The sequence below is a fragment of the Solanum lycopersicum genome, chromosome 6, assembly GCF_036512215.1.
Source record: "Solanum lycopersicum chromosome 6, SLM_r2.1".
Lineage (NCBI taxonomy): Eukaryota > Viridiplantae > Streptophyta > Magnoliopsida > Solanales > Solanaceae > Solanum > Solanum lycopersicum.
Genome location: NC_090805.1, coordinates 39,662,277 through 39,682,952, shown reverse-complemented (window position 1 = coordinate 39,682,952; position 20,676 = coordinate 39,662,277). Strand labels below are relative to the sequence as shown.

At 32.2% G+C, this 20,676-nt stretch overlaps 3 protein-coding genes across 4 annotated transcripts; 1 reads left to right on the top strand and 2 right to left on the bottom strand.

Moving 5' to 3' along the window:
* The first annotated feature begins 385 nt into the window (after window positions 1-385).
* LOC543978 (photosystem I reaction center subunit II, chloroplastic) lies at window positions 386-1,197 on the top strand. Its single transcript, NM_001308951.1, is given in 1 exon segment — window positions 386-1,197. A coding segment is annotated over 1 exon segment (627 nt). The 5' UTR covers window positions 386-426; the 3' UTR covers window positions 1,054-1,197.
* A 1,058-nt stretch (window positions 1,198-2,255) lies between these two features.
* On the bottom strand, window positions 2,256-8,071 carry LOC101261826 (uncharacterized). Its single transcript, XM_004241005.4, has 10 exons — window positions 7,618-8,071; window positions 6,507-6,601; window positions 5,704-5,768; window positions 4,715-4,758; window positions 4,447-4,524; window positions 4,201-4,354; window positions 3,659-3,841; window positions 3,002-3,061; window positions 2,799-2,914; window positions 2,256-2,477 (listed from the first exon to the last, which is right to left on the bottom strand). Exons 1-9 carry the CDS (start codon window positions 7,755-7,757, stop codon window positions 2,828-2,830), a joined length of 906 nt encoding a protein of 301 aa, XP_004241053.1. The 5' UTR covers window positions 7,758-8,071; the 3' UTR covers window positions 2,256-2,477; window positions 2,799-2,827.
* Window positions 8,072-11,899: 3,828 nt separating this feature from the next.
* On the bottom strand, window positions 11,900-16,478 carry LOC101261528 (uncharacterized). Of its 2 annotated transcripts, none has more exons than XM_004241004.5 (9): window positions 16,120-16,478; window positions 15,744-15,838; window positions 14,777-14,841; window positions 14,447-14,490; window positions 13,973-14,059; window positions 13,738-13,891; window positions 12,557-12,745; window positions 12,381-12,443; window positions 11,900-12,297 (listed from the first exon to the last, which is right to left on the bottom strand). In XM_004241004.5, the coding sequence occupies exons 1-9, from the start codon at window positions 16,263-16,265 to the stop codon at window positions 12,178-12,180; spliced, it is 963 nt and encodes a 320-aa protein (XP_004241052.1). In that variant the 5' UTR covers window positions 16,266-16,478; the 3' UTR covers window positions 11,900-12,177. The 2 variants fall into 2 exon arrangements, with proteins under 2 accessions (XP_004241052.1, XP_010322260.1); XM_010323958.4 differs by having other exon boundaries at window positions 12,381-12,436; window positions 16,120-16,472.
* Window positions 16,479-20,676: the final 4,198 nt, after the last annotated feature.

Below are 20,676 nucleotides of genomic sequence, written 5' to 3'. Positions count from 1 at the left end.
TGTATAAAATTAAACAAATAGATACACGCGTCCTACGTTGCAACCTGAATTGTAATTTGTGTCCTACGTGGTATCCTTTGTGTATTATGCCACATAAAACTCATATATCTACTTGTTCAACTTTATATAAATTTATATGTCAATTTGTACACACGAATATAAATGTGAATTGAAATCAAGTTAAAAATGGAAGATATTACACCCAAAAACTAACAAAGGTCCATGCAAACACATGGCAAAAGAAAACAAATGTGAGTACTTGGGTCAGAATTGCATATCAAAATCAGACCTTCTAATTGGTGTAAATGTAAATACCCCTTATCCAATATCCTTATCTCCACCACATATATGTGAACAACAAATATGAATCTTGTTCAATCTCCACACATACAATACATTGCTCAATTTTCCCCCAATTCCTCAATAATGGCTATGGCAACTCAAGCTTCCCTCTTCACCCCTCCTCTCTCCGTCCCCAAATCCACCACCGCTCCATGGAAACAATCCCTCGTATCGTTCTCTACACCTAAGCAACTCAAATCCACCGTCTCAGTAACCCGACCTATCCGTGCCATGGCTGAAGAAGCCCCAGCTGCCACCGAAGAAAAACCCGCTCCAGCGGGATTTACCCCACCTCAATTGGACCCAAACACACCCTCCCCAATCTTCGGTGGCAGCACGGGTGGGCTTCTTCGAAAAGCCCAAGTGGAAGAATTCTACGTCATCACATGGGAATCACCAAAGGAACAGATCTTTGAGATGCCAACAGGTGGTGCTGCTATAATGAGACAAGGACCAAATTTGTTGAAATTGGCAAGGAAAGAACAGTGCTTAGCTCTTGGTACAAGGTTGAGATCTAAATACAAGATCAATTACCAGTTTTACAGGGTTTTCCCCAATGGCGAGGTGCAATATTTGCATCCCAAAGATGGTGTGTACCCTGAAAAAGTGAACCCTGGCCGTGAAGGAGTGGGTCAGAACTTCAGATCAATTGGGAAGAACAAGAGTGCTATTGAAGTCAAGTTTACTGGGAAACAAGTGTATGATATTTAAGTTTGTGCACTTTTTTTTCTTTTTTTTTTTTAAATTTATGATATTGTAATTGTTAATGGTTTTGTGATTATGTAGTGCATGTAACTTTTATTTGACACTACAAATACAGCATGGATCCTATTAAATATTTCTATCCTATTGATTACATACATGTCTCTTTTTATTTGTTCATGTTTGACTTGACACCGCAAAAATACAATAAATAAAAAAATAATTTTAATATATTGAACAAGTAAAGATAGATGCAGTAAGTATTTATTTTGCATCACAAAATAGAAATAAGAAAACGAACACACCATCCTCCCAAATCTAAACTTCACTTAACTGTAGTGAAACTTAATTCTAAAATTGTAATGATTTATAGTTTCATTCAATAATGTCTACATGTCACAACATTGTTAGGGGGGTTGTTTTGACAAAAGAGCATTAGACAAAATAATGTATGCATTAGTTTTGTGTATTAACTAGTGCGTTGATTGATCTCTTTTCCTTTTATCAATTACATCAATATGTCAATAATATTGAGATTAAACAGGTTAAATTGATGGGTAATGACTCAAACCCATTTTTAGGTCAATTTATCCAAAATGAATTTGGATGAATCATGATTCATTTTTCATTTTAATCTCTTTAGTTTCAGCCCAATTTACTCGTATATTCGACACCCCAGATAATATATGAAGCACTCTTGATGAAGCTTACATTGACATGTTGAAGTATCTTTTCTTTATGAGTTGCTTAATTCCTATCGTTAATACATGAAAATGTGTGTCATGTGGTACATATTTTGCTGAAACTCCATTATCTTTATCTTTAGCAAATGCCAAGCTTGTAGTTTTGGGGTGCCAATCACAAACCCTCCAGTTTTGGATCATGACAAACTCAAATATGGAATCTATCATGTTTACAATTGCATTACCTTCAAAACAGCTTTAACCAACACAAAGTTCTCGTTTAAGATGTTTGATACAAACGGCTGTTAAATAATGAAAATACACTACAGAATTATTATGAGATTATCGTCATCCGATTATTATTTGGTTAGCAAACTATAGCTGATATTACTCTATCTACAGATTTTCTTTACCTTTTTGGGGTTGGTTGTGTTTCTTCAGTCTGTCATATAGTCAGATGAACCTTCCAGGAACAAGGGACCAACAATTATGTTGAAACTAAAATAAGTATAGGAACAAAGCAGAAGCTATTATAAGAAACAGCTTTTCTTGATCTGGGAGTGCAGTTACACTAGAAATGGCATCGAAGAAAAATTACTACTAGTTCATTATGGTCTCATAAATTTGGAGTACAAGAACAAACATTTAACTGCGGAAGGACAATAGAGATAAGAATGAAAAGCATTTGCAAGACTTATGTAATGTATGGACTGATCAGCTGCAACTGCCTTGTTATAGCAGCATCCTCCGCTGAAACAAACAACAAAATTATCAGGAAGATGGAGCCGAGTAAAAGGAAGGAAATCTCTTCTAGTTGGATATACTTTAACCAGTGATGCTGACGGAACATGAAAATCTTGATCTAGAAATGAGAAAAAGAAATGGCTCCAAACACGCGCAAGAAATATTTCAGTTATTTAGGCTCCATGAATATCATACTCATATGTATGACCTTTAAGTCAATAGAGCAAAATGATATACGTAATATTTCAGCTTCAAACAGGCGCACATTAAGAAAAGGAACCTCAATATTGGTACATCTATAGGTTTTATGTAAATGGAGAAACTTACAGCAAATATTAAGCAGACGAAGAGACACGCTAGTGCACACCGGGCAGCCATCCTTCGAAGAATTCAACTCCATCCATCGGTGGAGGAGATAAGGTGCCAAGGGGTGTAACAGTTATCTGTAATTAAGGGTAATAACATGTTAATGATGAGTCATTAGCGAGAGTCATCAAAGAACTTCCATCAGTTAAATGAATTGTACATACATATCCTTGTCGAAGGAAAGAGTAATCATTATCACCTTCATCCATGTGTATTCCCCTAACCTGGGAAAGATAGCATAATAAATTTATTAGCTGTAGGTAGACATTTTACCAAAAAAAAAAAAAATGTACAAAGACAATTACAATGAAGCAATTTAGATTAATCAGAAAAGGAGTTGAACCCATAATATTCAAACTGTAAGACCTCAAACATACAAATATCAAGACTAGACTTTCCTTGTACAAATGTATTAGGTATATTAGCAACCCATTCTGTTCATCAAATGATTTTTTCTTCTAGACCTTTTGTTCGGAGAGAGAGAGAGAGAGAGAGAGAGACATGTAAAAGGCACGTGTAATCTACAGTGCACGGATTCAAAGAAGAAAACCTAGAAGAAAATGCTTCAAACCTCTCACCTCTCTCTCCTCCGAAAACAAGCAGACTGGAAAAAGAACTTTAACATAGAGAATATGCTGAAAAATAACATGAAGGGTAAGATGTCCAGTATTGCGAGTGAGACCAGAAAAGAGTATTCTGTAGCATGAGCAGGACAAATGATATGAAAAGGCATTGATTAGATCAAGGGATGAAATGCATTTGTGTGATAGCATAATCGAAAATTTAGCAAATACGTGCTATATAGAAAAAGAGATAATTACTTCTCTCTTAAATATTAGGTGTTCTTTTTCTGTGCTTAAGGTGCTCTCTTCCACAGATGCCTCTTTACTAGCTGATGAATCCATTGTCATTGTGGATAACATTCTTCCTCCTTCTGCTTCTGAAACAACTTGCCTCCATCCCATTTTGAAAATAGTCTTGCCTTGCTTCGTCAGACGATAACCCTATCAATAACAATGAATGTCTTTTTGAAGTCAGTAGCATATCTATTTTGGCAACTGTTGAACTGTGCGTCCATCTAAACTTAAAGCTTAAGTTGTTAGAGGTAGTACACTTAATTATATTATGTCCCAGCACGCCTTCTCACATGCAGGCTTGATTTATTTTTTTCATGAACCAAACATGTGGAATGACTACAAATATGTACAATCATCTTAGGGTTTCTATAAGGTAAATCAAGAAGATCTTTTATCTATAAGGTAAATCAAAAGATCTTCTATACTCCTTTCACTATTTTGAAATAATCTCCTATTTCTTCTTTCCAAAGTCTATGTTTATGGCAATGGTACAAAAGCTGGTTTACCTTGCAATTGGCAACATCGGCTGGTACGTCTATGTTAAGAAAGCAATTTTGAGGATAAGTATTATTCTTGATCTCAGTTGATATAGCTGTAATGATTGGCATGCAAGCTTCAGCGGCCAATACGAAATCATCATCCTTGCTTTTTCCAGCAATCCTGAAGTTGACAAATTACATTGAAAAAGGAAGAATTATAAAGTAACTTGTCTTTGTGCTAACCCCAAGACAGGATAATGTGATGTAATATACCATTCATATGACAATGAGACAGAAGGAACACCATTGAAGAAAGCCTCTCGCGCACCAGCCACTGTCCCTGAGTAAACACTGCATCACCAAAATGGATCCATTAACATTAAGCAGCCCCTCGTTTTACTATAATACAAAAAGGCAAGTCTGCTGAGATATTATTAAATTAGTACTAATAGCTGAATAGAGAAATACTGCAAATCGTAACAAGAGGTAATAATTGACAACTTCATCTAGGATGATCTAAAGGTTAGATATAATTACTTACATGTGATAACCGCAATTGCTACCCTTATTGATACCACTGACAACCTGCAAGCAGAAATTGACATAAGTACACATAGTGTAATGTGATGACACATATTAGGTTTTAGTACACACGTAGCCTGTAGGAAAAGCTCCAATGCAAGCTACTTAGACATCTATAGTATGGCGCAGCATTAAGTATCAGAAATAGGTCCAATAGAATTTAAAAACCCTATCAGCAAATTAATTGTTAGCTAGTTATCATAATATCAGAAATGGGTCTACATAGCTATAGAGGACCAAATGATATACAAAAATTCTGATCTCCCATTGTTTCTTTAACTAGACCTTTGTTCCTAATTTATTGAAGGAGTATCATCCCAGTAAGCGAGCTAGTTCACACATATTAGATACATCACTATGTATATTCGGAAGTTTTCTTCAATATTTTCATGGTTTACCCCTGTTTACAATAGTATTTTGCATTCATTTATTTGTATCTCTAAGTAAAATTCACTAGTGAAACCATGAATGGCAGGGAAAAATACTATTTCCTCTTGTTTAGCTGGAAACCAGTAAAATATGTTCATCTTTTTGAGAAATTAGGATAGTAAAAGAGGAAAAGAAGTTTCAGTAGCCAGTTTGTTTCTGAAAAAAGTATTTTCTTGATTTACTACACACACTGCACGTATTGACAGATAGTTTGAGCAACAAGTGTTGAAGCCAAGTAGTATGGAAAGATTCAAAGCAACTAAAAAGTTAAAGTCCTTCAACCTTGTGAACCCAACAAAAGCAAATCGGTTGCGTTATAAGGAAGAAGGAAACAAGAACTAAAAGAAACTTCCAGCTTTTGTTTTTACTGTGTGACCTTTAATGTAATATTGAGCTAAATGAACTTTCTCTGTTAAAATAGAAATTTCTGACGAACATATATGTGACGAATGAAGCTAAGTGCTATATGACTACATCATAGGGAGGCAGAATAATTTGTCAAGTATTATCAAACGCTACCAGATCAGGTACAAAAGGGAAGAGCACTTTGGAGAGCCCAATGGAAGTGGAGTCTGCTGGGGTTCCTGCCGAAAGGAAAACAAAACGACTATGAGGGAGAGAGAGAGAGTTACGAAAACAAGTTACGAGAGTATCCCAAAAACGTTATGCTGAGCAAGCAGTATCATTCTGAATAATAAGCAGTTATATTTTTCAAAGTAGAAAGATATGAAGGAACAAAAAAAAGGAGAGCAACAAAAAGTAGAAAGATGTCAATTTCCTCCCCCAACACCATACGAAAGAAAAGATGTCAATCCCCCATGTTTCATCCAGTAAGTTGAAGATCAGTAAAAAACAGTTGTTTGCACTTTTTTATCCTTCTGGTAGAGTAAAGCAAAAGAATTGTAAGACTCCCACCTGGAAGTGGTATTTGAACTTATAACTGCATTAACTGAAGAAAAAATTCAGAATCTTGGTAAATCAAAAGTAATCTCGTATATATTTGCGGATGACAACATGTTAATATAGTATGGCATTAAAGAAAAATGAATCATGAATACCAGATCTTTCTACCCAATAGTTCAACTTCAAGTTCACAACAAAAATGTACGAAATGATCTATGATTTTAAAGCATTGTGGTAACCCATCAAACAGCCCGTTAATAGCCACCATTCAACAAAGAACAGAACACAGGAGATAAAACTTCAACTATGCTAATTCTGAAAACATGAACCATGAGCCTGGAAATAACTAAAGTTGTCTACTATATTGGAGATTCAAACGGACTATGAAACTTATTAGCTTATTTACTACCCTGACTAACCAGAAACTGCAAAGGCTGTTGCTCCACTGATGTCCACCTTCTTGACAGAAAGAGGGTGTTGCCATGAGACACAATGGCTAACAGCTGATTTTTCACTGGGAGAACAGGAATAAGAATTCAATAAAAATCATTATACATCCAAATAGAGATTTATAGGAATAAGAAAATTAGTCTTAGACGTCAACAAATTACCAGAGAGAAGAAAGGGAGCACAACAACAATAACAAGTGGGGTTTGGGGAGGGTAATATGCACACAAACCTTATCCCCTACCTTTGTGGGGTAGAGAGGTTGTTTCCGATAGACTCTCAGTTAGAGAACAAAGGGAGCACATTGAAGTAAAGTAGCAGAGAATGAGCTTCCCAGAACTTTGATTTATATGTCAGGCTTCTAGTCTTTTCTTTTTTTCTTCTGATGAGTATTTAAATCAGATATTTAATTTCAAACTATAACTATGACTTCATATCAAGAGTTGTTGTAGAGAATATCAGATAAAATTAACGTTTTCAAAATGTTTGTTGATGATCATAATGATTGCAACTTGTAAGCAAATCATTAATGAATTTCCACAGTTGAACCATCAATTTCAATATAACAAGAGTAAGAGGCAGCTGGTCTTAACGTACACATTCACAAAAATACAAGCTAAATTACTATAGGTTGAGAGAGAGATACAAATCGGTACAAAAAAAATTAAGGAAACTATGTGGGATTAGTGTTGTAATATTCTAAAAGGAACATTCTAGAGCATAGTACTCCATAAACATGCTCCACTAAAACCTATAAGTAGAGGTTATCATTTAAGTTGCAGGCAAGAAGGAGATAGCAACAAAGATAACAGAGAGCAACTCGATAGAGTGAGTGCAGTAAAAATTGTAAAACTGAAGTAGGTCTTTATTTTGCTATAACAAAAAATTCTCAATATACAAAATAAATGACCAAACATCCTATTGTCATCCTATAAGTTTTCACCATGGGAATCAAATTATAGAAGTGAAAAAAAAACAAAACAACACCAAAAATTTAGCAATTTCAAAATAGACCAGTACAGCAATCAATCGTAAAATAGAAGCAAAATTAGTGTCGATTGCAAGAGAGATAGAAAACCGTACGAATCGGGAGCACAAACGAGGACATTGAAGAGATTAGAGGAGACAAGAACACGAACGAGAGATCTCAAGCCGGGAGCATCAATTCCATCGTCATTTGTGACCATCACCGACGGCTTACACTCGCTGCCGTTACTCTCCATTGAATTGTTTGGAGTTCAAACTGAATGCAAACAAAATTTTTGAATTGTTTGGGTAATAACAAGCCACCACTAGGCACTGATCGAAAAGGTTTACACAGATTGGTGGAAATCCTACGTATTCGTATGAGTAGTTGGAAAAAAAATATCTTTGTCTGATTGATTGAGCTGCTCTACCGTTACTTTTTTTAATCGAAAAAATTATTTAAATATACATTTTATTTTATCGTACTCTTTTTTAATTTTTTATAATTTAATAAAAATTTAAAAATCTCCTCCCGAATGCAACACTCTCTCTAGCATACATATATATATATACACATCTCGGATACATTCCTCTCTTATATAATCAGATTCTATTTCTTTTTGGATAATATTCCTCGGCTATGTATGCGAATGTTAACTGATATAGTCAAAATTTATAAATATTAAGGAATTTTTGTAATTTAAAAAAAGTATAAAGAAATAATATAATTACCTTTTAATAGAACGATATTTCAATAAATTATACTTTTTTTAAAAAAAAATCGATCAAACTGATGAATACTAAGGTCCTATCCGACTTTACTTTGCTTGCATAATTTTTTCTTTTTGTTTCGCTCATGACCTTCGAACAGTGAAGCAATCTCATTATTACAAAGATACAAAGAGTAGTTAGTTGCTTACCAACTCTGATGACCTAATTTTTTGCTTAATTTTTGATAACTCAACTTTTTTGCTGATTTTTAAGGAGTGACAAATTTTGATGATTTGACATTTTGCTTATTTTTAAGGGGCGTGTTGAAATTTTGCAGGTCCTTTATAATATATTTTATATTATTTAAAAGAGAATTTTTATTTTTATTCATAAAATAAATCTAAAAATTATTTTATAAATAATTAGCCTGTTCAAATAGACTTTTTTTAAAAAGTGATTTTCATGTAAAAAATAAATAGTTAAATTGAAATGACTATTAAGTCAAAAAATAAAAAGTAGAAATATATCTGTTTTTTATTTTTGACTTATTTTAAGATATTTACTTTTGAGTTTTTGACTTATTTTAAATTATTTTGAGTCATTTTTAAACTTGTCAAACTTTTTCTAATTTATTTTAAGTTTTTCTTTTATTTATTTTGAGTTATATTTTTATATTTATCAAACACCTTTAAAAATTTACAACTAATTTAAAAATATATTTAATTAACTTTTAATCCAATCCAAACATCGTGTAAGAATCTTTTAACTTTTTGATCGATGTAACTTCTGATTTAATAATTGTGATTTGGGTATTGCCAATTTTTTATCCTAATGAAAAGTGGTATCTTGAATAAAGTATGCTGATGCTTTATTTGGCCATACATTATAAAGGGATATCACTTGAATTATTTAGCAGAGAGTGCACAAGCCTTTTCTTTTCATAAATAATTCAAGATATTTAACTTTCCACGAGGATAAAAAATTTTGTGGAATGTGGATTATTATTAAAAATAGAAAGAAAAAAAAATTCTCTAGAATAAAAAGTGATTGCTTTGTTTATAAGTGCAAATGAAATAAGTGTGATTAGAAAATTAGTCTATTCCAAGGAAAATAAATTCTATGAAAAATGACAAAAGCAGTCTGCATACACCTGTAATTTTCAATTTTTTACAACAATAGAGAAAAAAATTAAGTAGTTATTATATTTATTAATATTTAAACATATAGTAATTATATAAATAAATTACTTTCTATGAATAACGTAATTGATTGAGTTGGTCTTTCCTTTCATACACGTACATTGAGATATAAAACCAAAAAAGAATCTGAAAAAAATTAAAGATACATATATAAATTATATTATAATAAAGAAATTATGCATAAAATAAATTGGCTTTCTTTAATTAAAATCAAATCATCTCAAAGTATTGTTGGACTTTTATCAATATGAAATCAAGTCAAACTAAATCACTAGTCCATTTTTTTTCTGATTCGACAATTTGCAGTTTGCTATTCATATTTTATTCACCTCTAAGAAAATATAATTAGAAAAAAAGTGGCAAATTACTTGGATTTAGTATTGCTTTTATCTTTAATTTACATCATTGTTTTAATTTTTCTTTATATGTAATTTTTTTAAAAAAATTCTTTGTAAATAATTGAAAAAGGAGATATTTCTGATTTTGCAAAAAAATTAAGGAGAGAAGGATATAAATCAGTAAATATAAAAAAATAATATGCAAGTTACAAAAAAGAGGTACATATATTAGGAATGCAAATAGCAAATTACTTGAATGAAAATTTTGAAATCCAAGAAGGTTATTAATTAATTTTTCCCCAAGTTATCATTCTCTAATGGGTTTTTTCAAATACAACGCGGATTATATTTAGTTTTAAATTATCAAATGACTATTTAATTAGTATGATTAATCATATATCATATATTTATATAAAAGAGAATTCTAATCCCGCCTAAGTGGTGTTACCAAAAGTAAGAATTTTTTTAAAAAAATTTATATAATTTCAGAATTAGTCATCCTCTTTCAAAAAAATTGTGATTTTTATGCAAAGTTGTGACTTTAATGAATAGTTGCAACTTTAATGAATAGTTGTGACTTTTATGAAAAGTTACGACTTTGATGAAGAGTTGCGATTTTTATGAAAAGTTACAACTTTGATGAAGGGTTGTGACTTTATGAAAAGTTGTGACTTTATGAAAAGTTGTGACTTTTATGAAATGTTGTGAACTTTTCGAAGGGTTGCAACTTTACCAAATAGTTGTAACCATTCTGTTAAGACACAATAAATAGTTGTTCACACTACCCTTTGTTGTATATAAATATAGGGATCTTCTCTTATTTTAAAACAACAAAAATTATAATCTTCTTCTTCTACTTTCACAAAATTAAATATTAGTGTACTTTGCTCCTATTGAGTGACTTACTATCACCATTATTTTTGTATCAATAAGTTGGTGAATAATATCGTTCCATCCTCAAAGGACGTAATTCTTTAAATCTCTGATATTGAGGGGAATAGTTTTCTCAAGGGGACATTGTGCATTCAGTGGATTCAATTTTTTTCTTTCTATTTCATTCTATTTTTATATATCCTGATATAATTTTTTTACACTAATTAATTTATATCTATGATATTAATTGTTATTTTTTAGTACATGTTTTAAACTCTGTTTTCATGTTTCTACAAAATTATTATCTCTGGTTATATTGAACATATACGCATATAGTACGTATAATGATTGTACAAAAAATATTTATTGTACTCAACTCCAAGATTTTTGATATTCTATATTGAATTTTATAACTTAAAAGTACTATGTATAAACTTACATATTATCTATTTTTACATAGATATGAAATTTCTCACTTATAATCTATGCAACTAAAATGTTTCTTTATATTACGAAATGTCTTTGTATATATATTCTAATTTTTTTTATTTTCCTTTTAATGTTGATTAAAGAGATCATGGTTTTCGTGAATAATTCATTCATTATAGGTTCTTAAGTTATGTGATTATAACAAATAATCAAATTCATTTTGGAATACTGCTATTTTTTTTAAGAATCTATTTTCCCATTATTTTTTATGTATGGATATTAATTTAAAAATTAATTACAAATGCAATGCAATTATTATTTATAATCGCGCGATCAAATTACCTACTTAACTCTATAAACAGGGAAAAAACGTATCCGCATCCAGTATTTACACCAAGCCAATACAATTTTCATTATTATGTGATTTAATGAAATACATGATATGCACGTATTGTTTGATGTAAACACACGGTGCGGATAAGTTTTACCCCTATAAGAAGTGTGTCAAACACCCCAATATAATTATAATCATCTCTCTTTTGTTAATGTAAGAATTCTTTAGTCAAGTCTGCTGACATCAAAATTTAAAATTTTGTTTGAACATGAAATTTAAGTTGTAATCATTATTAATAGACATAAATTTTTTGTAAATTGTGAATATTACCGAAGTTGCATCACTTCTTCTTTATATAATACCATCAAATGAAGCAAATAACAAAATTAATTTACACGATTATAAAGATATTCTAAAAAAATATGCATCAAATTTTTAGTTTAATAGATAAACTAAAATCAAACACGAGTTGTAGCATTTGCTAAATGCAATTTTCATACGTTAAAAGCTGAAGATGAGAAAAGGGAAGCAAATTTAATAGGATGTTTTAGCCAATGCCACTTAAAAAACAGCAGTATTGCAGTTGCAGGATACACCAAGTGCTTAAGAAAAAATGGAGGAAAAATTCGAGATCAAGATTACACTCAATGCATCCATCCAAAAGTCTATATGAGTAGGATGTTGTATTGAGATCAATATAATAAATTTGTGCTTCATGATGACTCAAATTTTTTTGACAATATAGTCGAAACATTTGAAGCATTAATCTTCGAACAGAAAGTACAGTCAGTAGTCAAATGGATAACTCACTCCTAATCAAAGAGTGCTCGCAGACACCAGAAAGCCATTTTTTGAAGAATGCAACACTATCTATCTCTGCAGGAGATAAGGCGGAAAGGGGAGTAACACTAATCTGTCATCAAAAGAAAGTGGAATGTCAATGTTCATGTCTGTTAGAATTTCAATTTCATTACATAATTACAGAGTTTTACATACATATCCTGCTTGAAGGGATGAGTAATCAGTATCGTCATTATCCACTGCTGGTGGTTCTGCAGTCTAGAAATTAACATACAATTGCATTTATTCAGTAGATAAATAGAAAAAAAGGAGCTAGAAGGAGGGGGCAGTATGTAGAATAAGCAACACAAATTAACAGAAAGAGATCTCACGTCTAACTTAAACACTAGATGTTCTTCTTTGTTGCTTAATGCGCTCTCTTCTGTACATACTTCTGTATTTTCTGGTGGTTTTATCTCCATTACTTTTGTTTGTGATGTTGTACCTTCTTGTGCTTCAGAAGTAACTTGTGTCCATCCCATTTTGTAAAAACAGTTCCCCTGCTTAGTCAGCCGATAGCCCTAGGAGTACAACAATCAAACATCTCTTGTTGGTGTACATAGTATCTATTAGGCATATAATGCTAACATTATATCCAACAAAGTGAGAATCTCTAAATCAAGCAGGGAAACATATTCTAAACATGCAGCCTTCTACGTCAACGACAGAAATGTACTTAACTTTGGAAGTATCAGGAATAACGACAAAAAAATGTCACAAAGAGCCTGCATATTCAACTTTAAGTTTTTGTCAGTTTTCCTGTCCTTATCTGCTGAATTTAAGTTTCATATTTCTCCTACCTGAAGTTGTTCAATCAGTCAATATCATTCTTGAATACAAATTTAGCGTTCATCAACTACTAGAGCTCACTTCAAACTCAACTTGGATTAGCATATGCTAGAATTTATGTCAAATTCGACTTGGGCGAGCAAGTAGCTATACAGAAAAAACTAAAATGCCATGGTAGTCCAGTTAGGCTTGTAATGCATTGATTGAAGCTACTCTTAGAATGTCAAGAACAAGATCCAATCAAGTCCTAAAGCTCATTGAAGAGTTATCGAAGCAAAATTTGAATTTGCTGCTTATTAAAGGTTTACTGAAGTAAATAACATAATATTCATGACAATCAAAACTATCTTAAATAATGTGTCTGGTTAAATGCTCCGAATCATGGTATCATAGGCATCCGTTAGCTCATCTTTCTGAATTCGAGATGTTGGTGGAAGGAAAGGCAGAAAGGCAAAAAGAAAAGAAGAAAAGTGGTACATCAATTTAAGCAAATAGAGAAGCCTATAAACAAATATGATCCTCCGATCAATGTTATGCAAGGACGTCCCAGGAAAATATGTTAAAAGAGGAAGCAAAGAAATATATGCAAGTGAAAACACCCACTACTGAAGGAATCAATAGACAATCATGATATCAGGACAAGATGCCACATCTAAATTGTGAGATCAGGTTTTATGTCCGTTTATAACTAAAAGGCAATGATCACAAAAATCCCACCGCTTACCTTGTTGTTGGCAACTTCTCGTGGTACATTTATATTCAGAAAGCAATTCTGAGGATAAGTCTTATTCTTGATCTCAGCCATCATAGCAGTGATGATGGGTATGGAAGCTTCAGCACACAACGTAAAATCATCAACATCGAGTTTTCGACCAACCCTGAAGTTGATAGGAGGTTAAATCAATGAAAAAGGATTAACAGAACTATTTTAAACTAATTGGTAGGATGATTAACTTTACATATTATAGCAGTCATATGATACAGCGACGGAAGGAATTCCATGGAAGAAAGCCTCTCGTGCACCACCCACTGTCCCTGAATAAACACTGCATTTCCAATATTAGATAAAATTTACACGGGTACGAACAATAAAAATAGCAGTCTCTCACCACTTAAGTGAAGTTCGGGAAATAATAACCAAGAAAGGATAAACTTAATACTCTGGCCAAAGTCCTACCAGAAAGAAGTAAAAAGTACTCTAGTGTAGCATTTGAAAGTACATAAGACAGTGTTTTCTATAATGTATCATGAATACCTAAGTGGTGCAAGGTTAAAAATGTGAAAATTGGTCAAATAACTAACTATAACTAATACAAATTGCACAACTAATAAAAAGAAAATAAGGAAATTGAAGGAGGGTATCAATTAAGCATTTCACAGAAAGGATCTAAAGGCTCAATAGAGATATTTTCTCAACAGAGATATTTACTTACATGTCATAACCACAATTGCAGCCTAAATTAATTCCACTGACAACCTGCAAGCATAAATTGATGAGAGTTAACATACTGTATTGTGACAAGCTCTATGAGGAAATAGCATGTATATACTGGCTGCAAGTACAACTAAAAGGAACGAAACAACCCAAAAGAAGATGTTTGTTTTGTGCTTGTATGTCCAAAGTGTATTTTTTTCATAAAAATGGAACAGAATATATGTACATGAAGTTAATGAAGATCATATGTAGTTCATACACAAATATGTGATAAGTGAAGCTACATGCTAAATCAATATATAAGCCGAGCATTAGTCTCCAAAGCTACCAGATTAGGTACTGAAGGAAATATCTTTTTGGAGATCCCTAGGGAAGTTGAGTCTGCTGGAGTTCCTGCCAAATGAAACCAGAGTGTTTGTGTGAGTGAAAAAGAGAAAAGAGCACAATTATCATTTAGGTTATAACTGAAGTCTGATAACAGTTTGTCGCTAAGGGAACTGTAAAAAGTCTGAATCAAACTGACTGGTGTTCGAATTAGAAGATATCACTTGCTTATGTTTAATTTACGAGATTGAAATTCAATATTAGAACTTCTGTTCTCAATTTTTCATTTTCCAGTAGTAGGATAGTGTAAGATAATCAGTCCAAATCGCATCAGTTTGCGGGAATATGAATAGATACAACTTACAAGCACAACATACTACAATTTCTTAAAGCTATGCGTGGTAACAACCTTTAAGAGACATTAGAGGCAATTGTTCTTTTCCTTAATTTAGGACAACATAGTGCTTCTGGCTTATGGAGGGTCAGTACTCAGTAGGATCTGAATAGTTTTGAAACTTACATTAGATAATACAACAAAAGATATTAGGTTGTTATTTTACTCTATCAAAATGGCAATAGAATATATTGAAGTACTATTGAACCAAAAGAAGAAGTGATTTGAAAGAAAGTAAGTACAGAAGAAATCAAATTAGCTTGTGCAGATCTTTTAACCATAAGTAAGTACAGAAGAAATCAAATTAGCTTGTGCATATCTTTTAACCATTTTTCCACCGCAAGAAGACCGAATAAATTTGAGATTTTAAAGCATTGAAAATATCAAACCACCAATATCATATAGATAGACAGTTATGTTATTGATAAAAGCCAATTAAAACAGTACTCAGAGATGTATATTGATTCGAATTAATAAATTAAAACGATTAACATAACACTAGAAAAATCAAAGATAGAATTAAGAATGCAAATCTAAGCAGTTCTCAATTCGCAAATTATGTAACACCAAAACTAACCAGAAACTGCAAAAGCTGTGGCGCCAGGGACATCAACTTTCTTAACCGTAACCACGCGTTGCCATGAAACACAATGACTAGCAGCTGATCTTTCACTGGAAGACGGAAATAAATCGAAGCATAAGGAATATCAGAAAGCTTCTATTGGAAGTTCTTAAACATATGATAGAATATAATAGGTGATGGATGCTTAAGTATAGTATATCAGATATGTATTGGAAAATCCTCACAGTTTAACTTCTCGGATTGAGTCAGGGCCAAATTAAACTCAATTTTTCATCACAAAATCCATTTACAATTCTAATTGCAGATAAAACAGAGAGACAAATTAAGCTCATTGAATATACAGGTTAGTAATAAAAGAGAAGAGCAGTACGAGTCAGGAGCAAAAACGAGGACATGGAAGAGATTGGTGGAGACGAGGGCACGAACAATAGCTCTCAAACCAGGTGCATTAATTCCGTCATCGTTGGTCACCATCACCATCGGCTTATCACCGGAGACACTGTTCCCGTTCTCCATTAATGCAACAAAATGGAGAAACTGAAAAGTGAAAGCTCTCTTTCGTTTTTTTTATTTATCGTTTGTGGATAGCGACTCTGACACTGTTGCACAATGAGAGTTGCGCCCAGCTATCAGAATAATATCCTACTGTGTAAAGGGAAAATGTGCAGGCAGTAGGCAAATAGAATGGAAGCATATGGCAATTGCCACTATGCATGATGCCTGAAGGATTATTATTGTAATGGCAAACCTTATTCTTCATATCTTTCTCGAAGATGGGGTGTTAAAGCGTTCCTACCTACTCTGTTTTTAATATTCTTTTCGTTTACTTTTATTCGTTATGTTTTACACTTTTTTTCTAGAGTTTATTTGATTAATTTTAAAATTATATTTCGTATATTTTAAAATGAATGATTTTCTTTTCTTTTTAATCAGTTTCTAAAAGAATGAAAGCATATGGCAATTGCACTATGAATGACATCTTTTTTTTTGTTTTAATAATATTTTAATTTCAATTTTTCACATGACACGTTTAAAGTCACAAAATCAAATGATTATTTTGTATATTTGACATAGCTTTAATGTAGGATCACAAAATATAAAAATCAAAACAGGTCATTCTTTGTGAAACGAAAAGTATATTAGATTATATAAATTTGATATTTTAACACGAAAAGTACTATACATCACAATTTTTTACATATCCATATTATGAAAACTATATCGTAAATGTTAGTCAAAGTCGTAATAGTCTGACTCTAAATATGAAAAATGTGACAATTAATAATAGACGAAGATAGTATTTAGTTTCGTGACAAGTATGGAAACCAATCTTTAAATTTAGAAATAAAGCATAAAAGATGCATCTTAACATTATTAATTAGTTTAACAAATACACTCCCTTTTTTTTATTTAAAAAAATTTGTCACATCATATTTTACCTTTGCAAAAATTAATTAGTATTAATCAAAATTAAAGATCACAAAAATATTATTCCAAAAAATTATAAAATAGATCACAGTGTTATAAAATCAAGCTCATGGCAATATAAATATAAAGAGATGAAGACAAGAGAAGTAAGATGGAAGATAAGACTTTCTTCGTATTCAAGTGTATTATACAAAAGGTGAATGATATCTCTATTTATAGAGTTGAGATATCATCCCAAAGGCCTCTATGATAAATGCTCCATTAGTAGGTACATAGTTATCCAAATGGTTCTTATCACCTTGGAAACATGTATACATGAATACAATTAAGTCTTGAGTATATCTAAAGGACAATCCACACAATTCAATGGATTTATAACACTCCCCCTTGGATGTCCATAGATAATGTGTCTCGTTAAAACCTTACTAGGAAAAACCCTGTGGGAAAAAATTCTAGTGAAGAAAAAAGAGTACGCATATCTTTTGATACGCACTATTTGTTGCCTCATTAAAAACCTTGCCAGGAAAACCCAGTGGGAAAAAACCTCGGTCAAGGGAAAAAGAGTGCAACGCGTATTATACTCCCCCTGATTAAAACATCACTTAATTTCTTGTGATGATGTCTCCAATACATTGTGGTTGGTATATTCTTTTTTAAAGAAAAACCACACATTTCTTGAATATGGTGTGTCATTTATCTCAACCAAACGCTTGTTTCATGGAGGACTTTTATTTCTGCATAGCAACATTTGTTTGCTTCATTGATCACCAAGATATTATTGTGCCTCCACATGCAAACACATAGCGTGCTTGAGATAGAGCTTTATGCGAATCAGATAAATATTCTGCATTTGCGTAACCAATCAATTTTGTCTTGGATTCCTCGGAATAGAATAAACCCATAACTAAGGTCCTTCGAGGATATTCAATCATGTGCTCAACACCATTTCAATGTCCTTTTATCGGGGAGAAACTAAATCTTGCAAGTAAATTTACTGCAAAACAAATATCTGGTCAAATATTGTTAGTAAGATGCACTAGTACTCTGATTGCACCAAGATAGAGTTTCATCACTAAGAAACTCTTCATCCTTCTTTTGAGATCAAACTGAATCATCATTTATGTCAAGTGATCTCATAATCATTGGGCTACTCAATGCATGTGATTTATCCATATAAAATTGTATCAAAACTTTTCAGTGTATGTGCACTGTTAGACAAATATTTCATTTGTCAAATTATCAATCTGTAGGTCAAGACAAAATTTTGTCTTACCAAAACCTTTTCATAAAAATACAAGGACAATTAGGGTCATTCTTTTGTACCCTTTTTCTTCCTTGACCATTTCAATCTATATAAGGATTCTTGAAGCTTTATTGAAAAAGTTTCTTTCAAACTCTTATATGCTTCACACACCTCGATTGTTTCAAGGATTTTCATATAACCTTCATTGTCTAGCTAGACATTACAATTATTCATTACATGCATTCAAGTTTTTCATATGTTGCCAGATCAAAACAAACCTCATTGCATCCACAAAAAAAAGAACATCTCCAATAATGTCAAGATTTTTGCGATAAACCTGTATGCACCAAGGCACAAACCGTATTTGATATCTTACGGTTATAGTATGGCATAATAATTTATTTGTACCCCACTGACATTATACCTTGATTTATGGACTACCAGTCCAAAATGTCACTTTTCTAAGTGAAACAAAATATACTTGAATTGTGCATTTTACTTGTCCAACCATTTATCTGTCCACACTATATGACAAATTTAAATTCAAGATCCTCGTCACAATTTATATCATTGAGCGCTACCTCATATCAAAGATATCATCGACGGTTATTTGATATCGATTCCAACAAGACATAACTTATCGAGATCTCTTCATTTTTCATTATTTCAGGTACCTGAACCTTTTTCAAGATTTTATGAAGTGTTATGTCAATGTGCTCTTTTATAGCACTTGCCTCATTATCATGACCATATTGATCATTTGCTCCTTCCTTCTTCAAGGAATTTTATATTTGAAATCGATTGGTCTATTACGCTTCCGGCGTATCATAGACTCTGTCCTTCAAGGACTTCACATTGGTGCATTTGCAGCTGAATTATATCATAGGGTCAGTGCATTCATCTGGCAACTGATTTGCAACATTATGCAACTGAATTATTCCTTGAACTTTAAGTTCACATATATATTTAACGAGGATCTAGATAATTCATAATTAAGCTCACACATAATTTTCAGCTGTCAAAATCATCTCTCCCCCTAATGTTAGAAAATCTAACATTCATCCCAACCTTATTTGGGAATTCATCTTTGTGCGTGGTGGAGCAATTAAAATCATAACCGCACATTTTTAACATTTTAGATGAAAATTATATGGTTCCTGACCCTGAACCAATTTTAATGGGGAGACCTTGTTGGCTTGATGCATACATGTGTTGATACATGTTAAATAAATTTATCTCATACCAAATTTTGTTTTGGGAGTTCTGTTCTCATAACCATGATTTAGCTATAGTTAGAGGCATACAATTTTAGCTAAATCAACCAGCATTATCAATATAATTTCATAATTTGGAACTGTGCTCTTAATTTAACAATTCGAGCAAACAACCTTACATACACCATTTGTAAGTTGACAATAAAACACATGTGATCATCGCATAGATGCATCTATCATATAGTTGCAGATGATCCACATGGAAGGTGAATGGGCCCATATTCACCTTTTTATATGTTCCAAAAACTTCAAGGGATTATAATCCCAACCTTAGCTGGTACAATGAAAACAAGCAATACAAGAGAATTCTTGAAGAATCTTTTATTTCTTCATCATATAAGCCACAAAAATTCTCAATTACGTTTGCATCACATTTAAATCAGAATAGTCAACTGATCATGCCAATTGATTTTTATTTCAGTACACTTATAGTTTACTTTTGCATGTGATTCCATCAGCATGCACATGTTTGTGTGCAACAAACACGAGGAAAAAATGGGTAATATTTATAACCCTCTTCAATTGTAGTAATTTAAAGATATTAAATCTTTTCATAATTTATAGTCTCAATATTTCTTTTCAATTCATCCGAAACTTAAAAATTTTCTTTTGAGACTTACTACAACCCAATATTATTCCATTGATAATAGCACAACTCGTTAGAGCTTGCAATTTAATTTTGTGTACTATCACATATTCCATGACATCATTCCTATGGTGAGCATCTCCTTCAAGGAGGAAATTATATTGTCATGGTCATGGTCAAAATCATTATGAGCAAGACATGTTTTTTGCTTTACTTTTGTTGTACCATAGGTACACAACCAATGACAAATTTGTATTGCCACACAATAATGACTACAACCCTTATAGGCAAGAACTATTTCTTTCTTTTGCCCTTTCTGTAGTTTACAATAAACATACCATAGTGACGTATAAACATACAATACCATTAACTATTTCTGGCAAATAAAATTTCCTC

What these genes read in the sequence shown, in the direction of transcription:
- LOC101261826 (XM_004241005.4), bottom strand. Translation starts at nt 7,757, where the DNA reads ATGGAGAGTAACGGCAGCGAGTGTAAGCCGTCGGTGATGGTCACAAAT. An exon ending in TCCCTTTTGTACCTGATCTG is followed by an intron (nt 4,759 to 5,703) that starts GTAGCGTTTGAT and finishes TTCTGCTTGCAG; the next exon opens with GTTGTCAGTGGTATCAATAA. An exon ending in CTTTCCTTCGACAAGGATAT is followed by an intron (nt 2,915 to 3,001) that starts GTATGTACAATT and finishes CCTTAATTACAG; the next exon opens with ATAACTGTTACACCCCTTGG.
- LOC101261528 (XM_004241004.5), bottom strand. Translation starts at nt 16,265, where the DNA reads ATGGAGAACGGGAACAGTGTCTCCGGTGATAAGCCGATGGTGATGGTG. An exon ending in CTCGTTTTTGCTCCTGACTC is followed by an intron (nt 15,839 to 16,119) that starts GTACTGCTCTTC and finishes TCCGTCTTCCAG; the next exon opens with TGAAAGATCAGCTGCTAGTC. An exon ending in TCATATGACTGCTATAATAT is followed by an intron (nt 13,892 to 13,972) that starts GTAAAGTTAATC and finishes TATCAACTTCAG; the next exon opens with GGTTGGTCGAAAACTCGATG.